We start from the raw sequence: 15,901 nt of genomic DNA, 5'->3' as shown, positions 1-15,901 counted from the left end.
TTGGACATTGTTGGATGACATTAAACTCTTCACAATTATGGAAGACTTTTGCAAAACAGCGCAGCATGACTTGTGCATTCTTCTTCTTCTGTATTCACCCAGTTTTCATTAGTAAAACTGGGTGGAAACAATACTCTGCAGAACTGATCCAAAGTGTTAAGGGATGTGACATGCTGATGTCCTGTGCTTATAAACACTGCCGCACCATAGAACATTTATTTTCTATGTTTTAAAAAGCTCTCTCCGAGTTACAAAGTGATTCACTACATCTCCAGTTGTTTCACTACAGAGGAGAATGGGGGGGAGAGCATTGATCCAGGTCCTTGAAGTAAGGGGTGTACATTTGTTTGCTGCCGTTCTCACAAACGTTCAAGCAACCACTTTGCATTTAAAAATCCCCAGACGATCTGTAGGCACTGGGATCTCGGTCTGGTTTTGCAAGACTACTCCGGTATTTGCAACACAAGCTGACATGCAGTTCTATATAAAACTGCAGTTGCGGAGGTGTTTAAATTGCAGCAATTACTTTTTGCCTGTAGGAGGCAATACCGACATGTCTACATTTGCAATTCTAAGAAATACGGCAAAGAAGCTATAATTCTTACCCAAGGTGAGGATCAGTCTCCCCATAATCGTCCAGGTAAGGAGCAGGGTATGTGCTTCCTCGAGTCCTACTGGCCATCAGTACGATTTCACACTCTCTTATCCTGTCAACATGAAATTAAACTTCATTTATATAGCACAAGAAAATACCATCCAAAGTAAAAAAAAAAAATAAAAAAAAACAGTTTTAAAGCTGTAATATAATTATCTTGGTCCTCTAAGACCTAGAATTGACTCACCTGAGGAACATGCCCACTCCAGCACCACAGGTTGCAGCGTGGGCGGTGCAAGCTCCAACATCGTCCCCATCCAGCTGGCTAAGACAGCAGGAGCTCTGAGAGCACAGCATGGCCCCACAAAACAAGCACAGGGTCGGATGCTTCCTCTCGTCATCTGTGGACTTGGGACACCTGAGGACAACAGAGGAGACAAGTGGGTTGAATATCTCTAGCAGATTTTTGACTAAAAGGTGGTGATTGAAAGGACTTTAATTGCCCACTTACTGAAAATGGCTGGCTTGATTGAGGAGAGCACTGTAATCCTCAGGAAGATCAATCAACCGATTCCTTTTCCTGGGGTATCTGGAGAAGGTTTATCAATCAATTATTAGGAGATGTTTAATTACAAAATAGAAACAGGACTGAAGAAATATAAAAGCCAAATACCTGACTGTCTGGATTTTGCCTTTCAGGGCTTTGGTTACAGCTGGGCTCCCACACCACCTAAGGAAGAAGAAAAAAAAAAAACATGGTCATAGAACTGCTGACCGCTCCAGCGAATACAGAAAGATCATGTTGGTGTTGGTCACCTACCTCTGCAGCAGTGGAGTAACAGGGTCTCTGTGCTCCTGGAAGAGCTGGAACACATTGGAGGGTAGTGACAAGTAGCTGCACAGTGCCTCCATCTGTCCTTGAGTGGTAACTGCAAAGACCCAGAATGTCATCGCATGCATCACAAAATTCAACATCACATGCAGTGCGGTAGTTTGTTCGATTCAGTTTGACCTACCAGCAGCACTAAAGAGCTCCTCTGGAGGATGTACTCCTGTAAGGCAATTGAAAAAGAGAGCAGCACAGCGCAGGAAAGGTTCAAGTCCTCTCTTCACTCTTTCTGCCACAGAGCTGCCGGACACATCTGGAATCAGCCTGATGAGCAAACCACAGAACAACCTGTCAAACAAGCTGAAAAAGGCTCTACATTATATATCTCTGAGCATGCAGGGTGGAAAGAGCCTTGACAACAGGGAACAATGAGCAATGTTTGCCTCTACTGCAAGGGCATTTGTTTCCATTACAAACAGGCGAGGTTGGCTCCTGTCAAGCTTGATTATGAAGCAGGCTAATAAAAAAAAATTATGTCCAGCTCTGTCTGCTACATCAAAGATGCCAACACTCAGTGAAAATGTCTGCAGTATGTGTTCATGGAGGAAGATTGGTGGTGAATTTTCGTAGTTAACAAAAAGATGTGTGGCTTTAACCCCAGAAGGACAGCCCTCAGAAAGTTTTCATTTTTGTCTTTTGTTTCAAAAGCTGCGATTTATTTTTTCCGAGCTTTCACACAGGCCTTTCGTAGTAAAGATAAATTCTTTGAATATATTTATATATCGAAACACAACTTAGGAGGCAATAATTTTGGTTTACATTTGTATTGTCTTTTAAATTCCACAAGGCATAACACGTTTTAGCGGTGTTAATATTGTGTTCGTGAGTTTTGAAGAACTGCAAACGATTACAAAGCCAGAAAATCTACTCCCTAACTTGATGTCTTAGCTTGTAATGGCTGTTGCCTGATAAATAATAGGATGATAAAGAACACTTGTACCTTCCAGTGTGCTGTGCGACTGTAGCGCATAGCTCTACTGCTGCTCTCGCCTCCTCCGTCTCCTCTCCACCCACTACTGCAGGGAAATCTGTCAAGAATTGACACCATTATTTAATCATCATTTGGTCCTTGTTTTTGTCATTATACATCATTCTGGGGAAGTTTTAGTAAATGATAGATATCCATAGTATTGTTACACTAGAATGTATAGTTGAGGTTTTTGCTGTTTGTACCTGTAGAAGTCAGAAGGATCTGCAGCATGTGAGCCATGGTGACCAGATGCAGAATGTGCAGATGGTTGTAGGCAGAGCTGACCGCAGACGGCTGCAAGTCTACAGCCTCCTCCTGATACAGTGAGGGTATAGACAACACCAACCCCACCTGACAAAACACATGAGAACAATAAGATAAAATGCTAATTCTAAGTTGTTAAATAAGTAAATTAAATTGGGAGAATTATATTAAAATATAAAACATACACGTAATTATTAATTGTTACATTAATCACTTGTAATTCAACAGAACTTGTTGACATGAGAACAACAAGAGTTGGAGTCGATCATCAGAGCGGTTCTCTTTAGGGGAAACCTACCAGAAGATGGAAAAAGTCCACCTCCAGAAGAGAAGGGGTGTTCTTTCTGCTCACAGCCGGTAGTAAGACTAGGGAAAGAAGTTGCAGTTATCCCAAGGCAAATGAACAGGATATCACCTTTCATTTATAGTATATAGCATATTTCATACACAAAGCTTTACATGATGAGAAAAAACTGTACATGAATATGATGTATTCTCAAATGAGCACATACCCCCCAACATGTCGGAGAAGTGCCTTTGAATGACAGTCTGAGAGCTCTTGAGTCTCTGAGTGGCTGAAAACTGAACAGTTGCCTTCAGACCTGCAAGCTACAATAGAGAAACATCTCACAAAACGGATGTCTGACAAAGTTGCACCCAAACCATTATACATTACACGCATTATGTAAAAGCTCATCAATACTGTGAAATCCAACCTGTCTGTTTTGTAAGGACCCAAAGAGTGGCTTGTCCTCTTCCTTTAATATATTTTCTGTGAAGCAAAAGCAAAAAAATATTTGAGAATTACAAAAACATGGAAAAGGGACAAAGTGACAGTGACAATAAACCAAGTCTTACTGTACCTATGGCCTGAATAGTGAAGGCACATGTGTTCCACGCCATTAGGGGCACACGTGGGCACAGCTCATTGGGTGCCGTCTGCAGCCCCACCCTGTGCACTGTGGTGGCGCACACAACCAGCATCTCCACTATGCTGTCTGAGAACTTCCTCCTAAAAAACAACCAGACGCAGAGAATTCAGATCACTGTGCTAATAGGAAACACAAATATTTTAATAATACTGACGGAGCTGTTTCACTTACGGTTCTTGTACTCCATAGCTCAGAATGGATCTAAAGTCCGGCTGGCCCTCTCCACACAGCCCTGTGTCCCCATCAACACTACTGCCTTCTGTGTTGCAATCTGCAGAGAAATAATATTCATTTATCTCATGTCACACATTCCAAACAACTATGCATACTGACATTTGATAGCACTCAGAGGTAACTATTAAAACAAAGGATGCAAACATTTTATGCAAATGCATTACAGTACCAGCCCCCCCATCAAATAAAGCCAATTATGACTTTTATTATGAAGCAATCACATGCGTCTCTACCAGGTTAATCGATGCTTTACATCTATATTTTTGTAACATTTTGTGCATGTTTTCCATTGGTGGACCAGTCCTACACTGTCACAAGTGACACTGTAAGATAAGGAGCTGTAGTGGTAGAACCTAAAACGTCCAACACATAGAAGCAATGCCACATAAAGTAATGCCTTTCCTGTGCCATTGCTGTTCACTCATACACAGAGATGCAGTTATTGTATGTTGTCTTCTTACCATTATCCTGAGTGACTGACTTGAGTCCTTTAATCCTGGCAGAGATGATCTGGATCCAGCGAGGCAGGGTCAAATGCTGTCCAATTATCTCTGCATTTTCACTACACACAGAAAAAAAGATATTCAAATAAGTTTTATACATTTGAAAGGCCGACAATCCATTGCAGATTGACTTGAGAAGGAAGGACTAGACTTACTAGTTAAACACTAGTGGTTCCAACGGGATGAGAGGGACAACTGTATTGCACAGACTCTTGCACAGGGGACACAAGTACTCCCCATTCTCCAGGTCAATGATCAGCTCAGCATGGAGTCGGTTTCTGGTTGTATTCTGAACAGCCTCAAAATATCTGAGAATAAAACGCAAATGGCAAATAAACTGTTAATTGTGCCTTCAAGTGGACCATACACACAAGAGGAGCACTAATTACTATATTTGTTTGTTATAGCTCACTTCTGCCAACATGTTGCATGCATGACGTGTCCGCAGCTGCCAGTGTGGGTCCCTACTGCCAGTTCAGGGGGCATGAAGAGGGGATATGGTGTCCCTGTCCCTTTAAGAAATAAATACAATGAATATATTTCATTTTCGCCATGAAATTACAATTGTTTACAACTGAATGAAATGATCAGTGAATGGAGGCTGACCATCTGCTCTGTTGGTCGGTATCTTTCCTCTGCACTGTGTCAGCACTGTGGACCTCTGGACACACGCAGTCAGTACCATGGCTTGAGCCTGGGCCGCCACTTCTTGTTCTTCCTGGCAAAGAATGCAGGTGAGCACCTCTCTCCCGGTTGGAGTGGACCCTCGGTGGGGTCCGATGGCTACACACAGCTCCATCTGCTCCATTGCACAGCTAGAGGAATAAACAGAACCCAAAATAGAATTAGTCAAATTAATCTGATCTCAGGCCAGCTAAATACACCCATCAGATTTTTTGTGAATGGTCCTCCTCACCTCTCTGTAGTTGTAACAGGCTCTCCCTGTGTCCCGCTCTCTGGCATGTTGTCATAAAGCATCTTGTTTGACTCGATGAAGTTTTTCTGCATTGCTGACATCTGGGCCATAATCTTCTGTCGATGGAGTTTGGCTGCCTCTGCCTTCCTTTTGCGCTCAGCTTTCTCTTTGTCTTGAGCACTCTGGAATAATAAGTCAAACGGCAAAGATTTTCTATTAATTTTATTCTATTATTTTTATGATTATGTATATTTTGAGTTATTTATTTTATTTTTTTTATTATTTTTTTCAGCAGAAGGCATGACTGATCCTGTGGGGAAACCAAATGAATCGTGAGTCAGTGAATAGACTGCTCTTATATAGCTCATTCCTAGCCTTCTGACTCTTTTAGTGACTTTTAGTTTGTATATTTGGCATGTTGGTGCTTTTATAATGTTTTTTTTACATGTTTTGATGACCCCCCCTTCCCCAAAATAGTGCAAGCAAGGGTAGAGAGTTTTTAAATGCATTATTCATCGTTCTTTTACCTCTTCAGGCTTGGTTGTCTCCACGCTCATGGAGGCTGTTGGACTGGACTTCTCTCTAAGGCATTTGACAATCTCAAACATCTAGCAGAAAAATGTATATAAAATGGTGAAGGCAACTGGAAAATTAATGCATCAGTATACAAATTTGATAGAAACCATTACGTGATGTAAAAGATAAAAATGCAGAAAGCAAAGTAGCTGACTGAACAGCCTACCTGTAGAACCCATTTGATCATATCTTTCTGAGCTTCAAGAGAAGGAACAGCCTTAATCCTGGACAACAAGAGGAACACTGACTTGCCGTGTTCTGAACCAATTTCTGGAAGAACAGAAGAGACATTTATGTTACAAAACCAAACCAGTTTATAGCTTTGAGATTATGAATATTAAGTGAACAACAAAATAATTGTTTTTACTCACTGCGGGCCTTGAGGCTGAAATCAAAGCTCACTTCCTCCACAGTGCTATCCTCAAGCTGTGTTTTCTCTTCAAGCAGTGCTTGACCTATCAAGTGCAGGGCCTGTGTGGTAAATGCATGCATTTTGTTAAAATAAGTGGATTGAGTAATAAAAAGCAAAAGCCAAGCAAGGTTGACTCTGTAAAGGGAAAAAAACAGATGTAATGTGTACCCTTTGGATCATGGCTTCTGTCCAGTGAGTGGCACGGTCCTCTGCAGCTCTCTGCAGGACACGTCTCAGGATGTGGATGATAATGTCACAGCAGAGCAGACGCACTATGCTGGAGAAAGCAGGGCAGAAGGCTGGGGGGACTGGGGGACGCAGAGCTGAGAGCAAACATAAACCGAAGTAATGTTAGCAGACCTGACTCATTAGCAAGTGGAGTGCAGAAGATTGTCTTATCTTGGAGCTGTGCAGAGGCCTGTGCAGAGTAAAGACGCTGCTCACCTTTATCATTGCTCTCCTGAGTCCTCCTCTTCTTCTGGGACTCTTCTGCCTACAAGTAAAAAGATAAGAATGAAATGGGGACTATTCAACAGAAGTTGTGTCAATTTAATGTAAAACTGGTGAGACTTTGCATTACCTTGCTATGCTGGGATCTTGAATAATGGTAGAAGAAAGGGTTGAATTCTACCAGACACTCTTTTTTGACTTCATACAATCCATGTCCTGAAACTCCTGGTTTTCTACGAACAGAAACAGAATACAGATTAAACCCACTCCAAAATGACTGTTAGGATAAAACTCTCTCTCTTTCAGGCTTTACATACTTGAAGGTGGCAACTTTGGTTATTACACTCTCCAGGCCTGTTTCGTGGCTCTCCTACAAAGAAAACAGTTTGAACTTGTTCATAAATTATTGTTCCCACATAAAAACTAAGATTTCACAATTTAGAGAGTATATGTATCTTACATTCTCCGACAGACCCTTGACCAGGCTACTATGAGCCATGGGCTCAATGCACAGCAAGTGGATAACCTCCCGCATCGTCACGTCCTCTTTAGTGACCTGACTGATACCGGGGACATAGCGCTCACCTGGAAACATAACACTAGTCAGACACCATAGCATGATTCCTATCCAACCGAATAACAACGTTTGATCAGTAGACTGTACCAACGATGACGATAAGGAGGTAGAGCATCTCTTCTGTCAAACGGTTCCACTGTATCAGTTCATCCTGTAAATTGAGTTCATTTTCATCACAAAGTGGAATTTTTTGGTGGCACAACAATTTTCTTTTTCTGAATGACAATGTAGGTTTTGCTTACCTGGTCTTTGCTTGAACAACTCCCATTAAAATAATCAAAGAGCTCAAATCTCAACAAGATCAGCATGAGGAAGTGGTTGGGATCCATTTTGGAAGCAGCAATCTGTTGACATTTTTTGAGAAGGGTAATATGTCACCACATTGCGTGTGTATATAAAAAATGGGTAAAAGCATCTTGACTACCCCCAACCTGAAGCATGAGAATGTCCTTATCGTACATCTCGTCCCTGCATTTTACATCCTGATAGTAGTAGACCTGATCAAGTGAAACAACCATTAATTGAGTTCTTATTTATTAATTCATTAAAAACAAATAACAGAGAGCATCCAAAGAATGTGGCATACCTGGCTGACCAGTGAGAGCCCGTTTCTCCGCCACATTTCAGCTGAGACCTGTGCAGCCAGCACCACACAGCGCAGAGGATGCTCTGCCAGCTGGGTGCAATCATAGCTCTCCTGCAGCAGAAAGAAATAAACCTTAATTCTCCAACGGCTGCAGTGGACATTTAGACCTTCAATAAACACAACAGTAGGGCACTGTGAATATTTGACTGTTGACTCACTGACACCAGTAGCTTACTACACATTTAAAATCAACGTTTGTTTTTTCATGTTACTTACAGGATAATCTAGACGTCCAATTGCCCCTGATCTGCACAGAAGCACATAAAGGCCTAGGGAAAACAATGTGCAGAATGGTAAGTTCACAACTAACAGGAAAAATACCATTAAATCAATGAGTATCAAATATTAGTTTTCCTACCAGCCAGTAGCCTGGAGATGGGCAGGTGTATGCTGACAGGCTGCTGAGACACTTTGTACGGACGAACATGTAGGATGTGTTTGCACATGTAGTAGTCAGTGGGCTCTTTATGGAAGGGCTGGTTATTGCACTGCATCAGGACTTTATGGCACTCTTTAAATGCAAGCAGCAAGATCTCATCCTGAGGGGGCAAACAAGCAATAATTGACCCCTACTTCTAAGTAAATGGATAGTGTTTTTTTTTTGTTTTTTTTTTAAATAGTTGTGATCCCTCTATTTGTGGGATAACTATTATTTGACCCGTACATGATAACTTACATCAGAGGAACACCAGTCCTGAAACATAGCAAGAATGTTGCGGAGCTGGATCTGAAGAGAAAACCCAGCTTCCCATTCTGGCTCGACTGCAATGTGTTGACCAAACTGGCGCTTCACCTCCTCCATACCCTGATAAGGAAAGTGAAAGAAGCATTCAATAAATATCTGGTTTGTCAAGTTATAATAACCTGATGCAATAGTGTTGAGATAATTATTACCTGCATGCATTTGAGAAGCCCCAGAAAGTCTTTGAAGCCCTCTATGAACTGTGTCCGCAGCTCTTCAGTCCATATTGAGGGTTTACTGATCAGAATATACCTGAGAGAAACACAAGTTACATCTTAGATAAAGACCAAAACAGTTATGAACAGAGATTTTGTTCAAATTGCTTCCCGTTTAATGACCTGAGGTCGTGGAAGATGATCTGGATGCGGGTGAATTTCTCTGAGTTGTAGCCAAGGAAGAAGAAGCGATTGTTAACATCCAGATGTTCACGCAGCAAATCCATGATTGTATCAACTATCACTTTAATGACATTGACCTCTTCGATCAGCTGTCTGGCCTGGAGGAGGAACAGGAAATGTGACGACAGAGATGGATGTTAAGGCACAGATATATAAAGCCTGGTGTTCTTAAAGAAGCACAAATATTAAAAAATTAAAGATTAAAGAACAACAAACAACACTTACCAATGTGGGTACAGTAAATATCTGAACAGACAGAGCAGCGATGGATATACTCCTCTCATGGTCATCATTTATGAAGTCCTTTTGCAGCTGCTTGAAGTGCTGAAAAGACAACGATGAGGCATGGATTAATTTAAGCAACTGAAAGAATTGCAAAAAAGTGTAAAACATTCCTTTTTTTTTACCTTTGTAAACTCAATTGCAAAAAGCCTCTTGAACTCTGTCTCCATCAGCATGCTAGAGAAAATCAGTTCATGTACTATCTTGCGAGCTCCTTGAAGAAATAAGAAAAAAAAATCTTCATGTTAGTACCACATGGAATCGAGGTAAGATTAAGCTCAAGATAAGATGTACTTGCCTTTGAACATCCGGGCATCATGCAGCATAAGTCTGCTGATGAGGCAAGGCCGGTCTCTGTCTGTGCTGGTCTCTAGTGCCACCTGACAGAAGGCCTGCCTAAAGCCCACTGAACAAGACACACAAAGGTTCATGGAAAACTGAGCACTAATGTGGAGATATATTGTATATGTCAGAGGTGCATAATCAATAAATAAAGCTGTGGAGCTGTGTGTTGTAAGTGTGAGATGGCAATGATAGCAGTACCTGAGTAACTGATGATCTTTTGGAACCAGGGTCCGAGGCGCAGCGCAAAAGTTTGATGAGCCATTACTGCTGCGTGAAGGATCTCCACACGTAGGGGCTGCAGGGAAATGTGCTCGGAGTTGGACTGCAATACAGCAGTGAAAGAGTTCAATTACAAATGCAAAACTGGACAATAATTAGACTATATTTTCTTTACTATCATTCCAAATGTCTAAATCTGCATCTAAACTGGTGTTTACCCTGATGAGATCTTTTGCTTGCTGGCAGGTACGAAGGGTTCCTCTCTTTACTGCCCGCCGACCCTGTGTAACAGTTAACAATAATAATATGTTGGCATAATCTGCAATCGATATGATAAGTGCAATTATAGAAACGTGACCTGACAGTACTGCAAAGAGAAAGTCATGAGCAAATAAAACTAAAAAATACCTCCTTGTCAATAAGTGCTGTGTGTGTCTGTGCTTCAGCCTCATTACAGTTAACAGAACGCTGCAGGGTGTAGATCACATGGTCGTACGAGTGGTGCTCATCATTGTACAGCACACAGTAGTATGCATTGTCTTTTGTCCTGCATGGATGGAGAAAGACACTGTCAAAGGTAAGTTGAGAGTTTTGCATATGGATTTATGATTTATGTATTTGCATGTGATCAGACAGGCCATACCGGGGTTGGAGTTCAGCTGATAGCTCCAAGTTCTCCTCCCACACCAAGAATTCTGTGACGTAGTGCAGCAGAACCCGGAACAGCATCTCTGCACGCTCATATAACTCAGGCTCCAACAAACATTCATCCTGCACAAAATGAGAGAATCACACAGGACTTTTCTGAGCACACCAGTAACACTCTCAGGTCTTCTGCTCAAAGGTAACATATCGTTTTGTTGACAACAAACTGTAATTTGTTAGAGACATCAATAGTGAAGCGGGAGGGGTTTAACAAATATGTTGCTACATGTGAAATTTCTATTATTTTTTTTCCTAATAAGTTTCCAAGATTAAGTCAGAAAAAATAAATCTTCAACATAAATATTTAACTTTGTCCATGTCAGATTAGCTTCCGTTTCTGCAAAGTTTGTTGTAATAACCTTTACTAATTCCCTATTTCCTGTGTCACCAGCAGTGACTCCACAATATGAAATGGAAGTGGTCTAAATATTTTGCTTAATAAGCTTAACAGGCAGCCGGACTGGTAAAGTAAATATCAAATTCCCTGAGAGCAAACATTTCACATTCATGCTAAGTATTTCATACAAATGTCTGACATTTGACACACAAACCAAACAAAACATACAGTGAGTCTGTGTATTTACACCAGTCTGTCTCTACGTCACACTACTGTGTGAGAAGAAGCACTGGAGTCTACCACAATCTAAACAAGGGATCTGAAACAGCAGGTTCAGTGTGTTGATGCGTTTGTGGCCATGTGAATTTTTCACTGCCTGTTGCACAGGTTCAGATCTGGTGTAGAAAACATAAGGCAGCCTCCCAGACTGGTGCCAGTGATGTCTCTGTTAAGAGAAGCACCTGCTGTTTACGCAATCAGGCACAGAGCTGTCAAGCTGTACATCTGCTCAATAGGCCAGCATGATCTTATCAGAGAAAAGCCCAAACACTGTGATCAGCAAAGAAAGGCCTGACAAACAACTGCTCAACAGGAACAAACCAGTCATCAAAATGTTTTCCCCGCAGCACTTTGGTAAAAGAAGTTATAAACTGAAAACATCCCTGCACAGTTCAGCTGGATTAAAGCAATTGTAGAAAAGCTGCCCTCAAACAGTCTGACTGACAACGGTTTTACACCTGCTTCCACGCACTCGATCACACTCCTAATATCTTAACCTAATAATACATTTTCTTAGTTGGTGCAGGTCAACAAAGTGCTTTTTTCTTTCTCGTTTCCGGAGCCAAAGCCACAGCCAAGAGAGCAGCACCCAGGACTAAGATGGGAAAATAAGCACTCTGGGGTTCACTGACACAGAATGGGACAAGTACGCCCCTCCCACGTCCCTCTTTCTGTTCGATTATGTAACTCACCGTTACCATGGCAGTGGCTGCCCCCGGGTCGTGTTTGGAGCAACAGGGGCCGATCTTCCAGGCTTCAACATCCCCACAGTCGCAAAAGCCCCCGCCTGATGACGCGTGCATCTGGGGGGGAAAAAACCCATGCACATGCTTTTTGTCACTGAGGGCAAGTAATGGATACACACAACAGCAATTAAGTTATACAACTGCTTTAACTGTGGGAATGTGTCATTATGCAACACTGGGGTTTCAACATGAAAGGCCTGAATTAATCAATCATGAATCTTAGTGTATATAGAGAAATATGTTTGGTTTAAGGTGCACAGAGGAAGGTAATCCTGTGTGAATCACAGAGACTAAAGGTTGACAAGGGCAAGGTACTGATGCTTTAGTATATTTGGGCCCATATAAAGATGTCAAATCTCAAAACAGGAATCTCCTGATCTGTGACTTTCTATTATACCGAGGTAGAAGAAGCTAATGTCCTCAAATAAAACATTTTATTAAAATCATTTATATTGATACCAACCTTGTAACGATGACTTTTGTGCACGCTATCCTGGAAGCAGTCCATGCACAAGACACAAGTGGGATCTATTGCGCAATCCCTAAAAAAAAGTTCAGTTGTTACTTGATCTTACTTAAGTTATTATTAATCTAAGTATTCTTTGAGTTATTTTAAAAGTACTCATCGTTGTTATGTTAAAGTGACTTGTTGCAGTTCTCATGTTTTTTGACTAATTATTTTTTGTTCTATGACAGTTCTTGTTCTTAAGAGTCTGCTATTTAAGTACTCTATCCATCTATCTATCTATCTATCTATCTTGACAGTGCCTTACCTTGTTCATAGAGAATAAGTACTGGAATATACCACTGACTTTTATTATGTCTAATTATGCAAGGAGGCACCATTTCTTAAATACAGCTCTGCAGAACTACCCCAAAAACTGATGGACAAGCAGATGCACACATCTATGTGAGTGATACAGTGGACACATCATTCAGGTCCATCCATGGACTTCCACATACTGAAACCAGAGAGAGTCCACTCATTAACTATTCATTTTTAACTCTTAGCCTAAATACTGCAGGGTTGTCCTGTAATTAGATCACTATAGAACTAAGACCTATTCAGGCCAAACTATTGCCCCTCAAAGTACTTAATGATGTCAAATAGTCTCCATGTATTCCTGTATTTGAACTCTGTGGCTTTATACCTCACCCATTAACCCCAGATACCGCTGTGGCTGAGTGTGTGAATACTTTATGTTAGCCCAAATGTTAGTTACTGATAACAACAAATACTTATAATGGTATCTGTACATGTTGTGAATATATGTAATAGTATGATATCATAACTCCTATTATTATTGTGGTTAGTTATTTATTACAGACGATCAGAGGATCTATTCAGACCTGCAGGAGTAGACAGTCTCTCCTTCCTTGAAGACACGTCCACAAAGCTGAGAGGAGGTGCAGCCCTGCTTGAGCTTCTCCAGACCCTCCTGAGGATCCTCTCCAAACAGGAAACACTCCAGAGGATGAAGGAGTCGGCTCTGCATGAGCTCCTCTTCCTCCTGAGGGCTGGGCTCCGTCTTCAGGCAGAAGATCTGGGGCACCTGCTCCTTCAGGTAACGGAGTAGCTCCGCCCTGCTGTCTGCAGCCTCCAGCCATTCCTACAGGAGAAAAGAGAGGAGCATGACTTGTTTGCAATGACTTACATCGGTCTCCACCAAATGACACATAACCGCAGATATACGCCATTGTTCTCTTAGTGATGCACAACAAAACATTTGCCTTTAGCAATGCATCATGTCAAAAAAACAAATGCATCATCATAGGTTTAAGGGTGTTTGATAAAAAAAAAAATATGAAAATGTAAATGTTTTGTGATGAAGGCATAAATATATGATTTTGTATTAACTGCTGATGCTACTACTTACTTTCACATTTAGTCTTTAGAAATCTAAAGTGTGGAAACAACCAGAAAAAATAAGTCTTCCCAGATGATTTCTAGTAAGTCAAGTTTTTAGGAAGGAATACGTCATACTGCTTACTTTTGATTTCTGCTGAATTACTGAAGTTTTTTCACTTTGACACACACAAAAAGCACCGTGTACACAGGGTAGTTTTAAAACTGTTGGACCGGCCAGATATCTATGCAGATATAGAAGATTTACTGTGAATTTACTGACAGCTACACCACCATAATATATATATATATATATATTATACAGTATATGACAGTGCACAAGTTAAAAAAAGATTGTTACTTTGATTGCCATTAAAAAAATTCTAACAGTAACTCAAAGATGGTGTTGGTATTTCAATGTTTTTAGGTCTAAATTATGTGTGAGTGACTTTACGTACCAGTAGACCTAGGAAATACTTTCTGAACCCTCTGAGGAAAGTGTATCTAGGTATTTATTTCCCAAAGTTTAAAGGGGCATAGAGCAGAGTAATCAAGTTGACATTACAGTGCACTTTGCACAGGAGTGAATCACAGAGACTAGTGATTGACAAGGGCAGAGTAATGCTTAATGCTGTAGTATGTCAGGACCCATATAGAGAAATCAAATATAGAACAGAAGTAGAATGAGTGTTTTTCTTCATAAAACATGTAGTAGATTTAAATAATATAAACCTTTTTACATTACTCACAGCTGTGCATAAATATGGATTTTAATATAGTGCCCTGTTTTACGACACACTTTCCCGTTGTACACTAGATCTCAGATCATTTTCATATTTTATAGTGCTGGTTCTGCGGAGCTTTAACAGTCCACGTTTCCAAGAAAAACCAAAACAATGTTTCTTTATTGCTCTGTTTTGTTTGTTGCACTCCATCAAGTCAATGTTATCGCCAGTGTAAAACTGTAAATACCTAACGTTACCGTAATATAAACAAATCCAGGTAGGCCAGTTTCACTTTTACACTGCTGGTTCACGACTGACAAAAAGGTGAAAGAGATTGAGGTCGAGATAGCAGCGCTCAAAATGTACAAACTCAATGGCAACTCCTATTGAGGCGCTTTGGATAAAAGCGACCACCAAAATACCACAGGATGGAGATTAACATACGAGACAAACACTGACATATTTTACCCGACTGTGTTGTCAACTCTAACACGTCCTGACTCCTAAACCAGTGGCATACACTCACTGTTGGTGAGCTAGAAGTACTGTAGCCTCTGCAGAGACATTTTAACCATTTATGTAGCTAGCATCAGTAGCTAACTACGAATGCTAACCTGGTAACTAGGCAGCCTTTAACTGCGCGGTCAAACTATTCTGTTCAAAATAACTAACACGACATACTTCTATGTTTTGTCCCTGACTCTCAGTAACCACTGTCAGCTATATTAGTTATTTGGAATTCATACCTTGCTGAGCTCCAGCCCGTCTGGGGATTTCTTACCCTCCGCCATATTCCATTTGCCGTAAAGGAGGAGGTGCCACTCGGAGACTGTCCCCTTGTCATAGAAAACCTTTTGCGACTCTATTAGGCCACAGTCAGAATAGTCAAGAGATGTTTACGTGTAGTTTTTTTTTATCTATCAATCAAACAAGACACCTATTTGACAGATTCAATTGTGTTTATGTTAGTAATATGCCTCGGACTGGACAAAATAAGCATTTTGTAAACAAAACCTTCACCAGACTCGCTCTGTAATTTCTTCAATACATGATTTAACCATTATTAGGATTCAGTTTGACTCCATCTATGATATTTTTGTTAAATATTGTGGTATAAGCGGCATAATTTAAATTCCTTATGAGAGTTTGTGGACCAGTGTCTCTATGAATAGGAGCTACAATGCTGTATGTGTCCCACTGATATATACACTAATATATATATATATATATAATGTCACTTGCACTACCATAAGTATTATATATTGTATATTTTATATTATTGTATATTTTATATTTTATTGTCCATCTTTTCT

General features: G+C 40.7%; 1 protein-coding gene across 1 annotated transcript in view; it reads right to left on the bottom strand.

The window, feature by feature from the left end:
• ubr1 (ubiquitin protein ligase E3 component n-recognin 1) overlaps window positions 1–15,410 on the bottom strand; it is a 15,810-nt gene extending 400 nt beyond the window's left edge. Inside the window, exons 1-46 of the mRNA XM_035674005.1 lie at window positions 15,335–15,410; window positions 13,368–13,627; window positions 12,481–12,559; window positions 11,964–12,074; window positions 10,594–10,721; window positions 10,359–10,497; window positions 10,169–10,231; window positions 9,930–10,053; window positions 9,685–9,792; window positions 9,512–9,600; window positions 9,330–9,428; window positions 9,045–9,202; window positions 8,859–8,958; window positions 8,641–8,769; window positions 8,323–8,503; window positions 8,181–8,233; window positions 7,905–8,015; window positions 7,750–7,815; window positions 7,561–7,662; window positions 7,406–7,469; window positions 7,202–7,326; window positions 7,059–7,111; window positions 6,872–6,974; window positions 6,736–6,784; window positions 6,460–6,614; window positions 6,251–6,350; window positions 6,046–6,149; window positions 5,831–5,911; window positions 5,304–5,485; window positions 4,994–5,202; window positions 4,800–4,899; window positions 4,543–4,695; window positions 4,346–4,446; window positions 3,822–3,921; window positions 3,582–3,730; window positions 3,435–3,490; window positions 3,231–3,327; window positions 3,017–3,084; window positions 2,658–2,805; window positions 2,425–2,512; window positions 1,612–1,748; window positions 1,416–1,524; window positions 1,269–1,325; window positions 1,107–1,184; window positions 843–1,013; window positions 606–707 (exon numbers count right to left, since the gene is read on the bottom strand). Of these exons, the coding sequence (XP_035529898.1) occupies window positions 606–707; window positions 843–1,013; window positions 1,107–1,184; window positions 1,269–1,325; window positions 1,416–1,524; window positions 1,612–1,748; window positions 2,425–2,512; window positions 2,658–2,805; window positions 3,017–3,084; window positions 3,231–3,327; window positions 3,435–3,490; window positions 3,582–3,730; window positions 3,822–3,921; window positions 4,346–4,446; window positions 4,543–4,695; window positions 4,800–4,899; window positions 4,994–5,202; window positions 5,304–5,485; window positions 5,831–5,911; window positions 6,046–6,149; window positions 6,251–6,350; window positions 6,460–6,614; window positions 6,736–6,784; window positions 6,872–6,974; window positions 7,059–7,111; window positions 7,202–7,326; window positions 7,406–7,469; window positions 7,561–7,662; window positions 7,750–7,815; window positions 7,905–8,015; window positions 8,181–8,233; window positions 8,323–8,503; window positions 8,641–8,769; window positions 8,859–8,958; window positions 9,045–9,202; window positions 9,330–9,428; window positions 9,512–9,600; window positions 9,685–9,792; window positions 9,930–10,053; window positions 10,169–10,231; window positions 10,359–10,497; window positions 10,594–10,721; window positions 11,964–12,074; window positions 12,481–12,559; window positions 13,368–13,627; window positions 15,335–15,379 (5,084 nt within the window). The 5' untranslated portion in view covers window positions 15,380–15,410. The remainder of the gene's footprint in view (window positions 1–605; window positions 708–842; window positions 1,014–1,106; window positions 1,185–1,268; window positions 1,326–1,415; window positions 1,525–1,611; window positions 1,749–2,424; window positions 2,513–2,657; window positions 2,806–3,016; window positions 3,085–3,230; window positions 3,328–3,434; window positions 3,491–3,581; window positions 3,731–3,821; window positions 3,922–4,345; window positions 4,447–4,542; window positions 4,696–4,799; window positions 4,900–4,993; window positions 5,203–5,303; window positions 5,486–5,830; window positions 5,912–6,045; window positions 6,150–6,250; window positions 6,351–6,459; window positions 6,615–6,735; window positions 6,785–6,871; window positions 6,975–7,058; window positions 7,112–7,201; window positions 7,327–7,405; window positions 7,470–7,560; window positions 7,663–7,749; window positions 7,816–7,904; window positions 8,016–8,180; window positions 8,234–8,322; window positions 8,504–8,640; window positions 8,770–8,858; window positions 8,959–9,044; window positions 9,203–9,329; window positions 9,429–9,511; window positions 9,601–9,684; window positions 9,793–9,929; window positions 10,054–10,168; window positions 10,232–10,358; window positions 10,498–10,593; window positions 10,722–11,963; window positions 12,075–12,480; window positions 12,560–13,367; window positions 13,628–15,334) is intronic.
• Between the last annotated feature and the right edge of the window lie 491 nt (window positions 15,411–15,901).

Source organism: Morone saxatilis, unplaced genomic scaffold (assembly GCF_004916995.1).
Source record: "Morone saxatilis isolate NCDOM2014 unplaced genomic scaffold, NCSU_SB_2.0 Contig3, whole genome shotgun sequence".
Classification (NCBI taxonomy): Eukaryota; Metazoa; Chordata; class Actinopteri; family Moronidae; genus Morone; species Morone saxatilis.
This window is presented reverse-complemented; position numbering and strand designations above follow the sequence as displayed.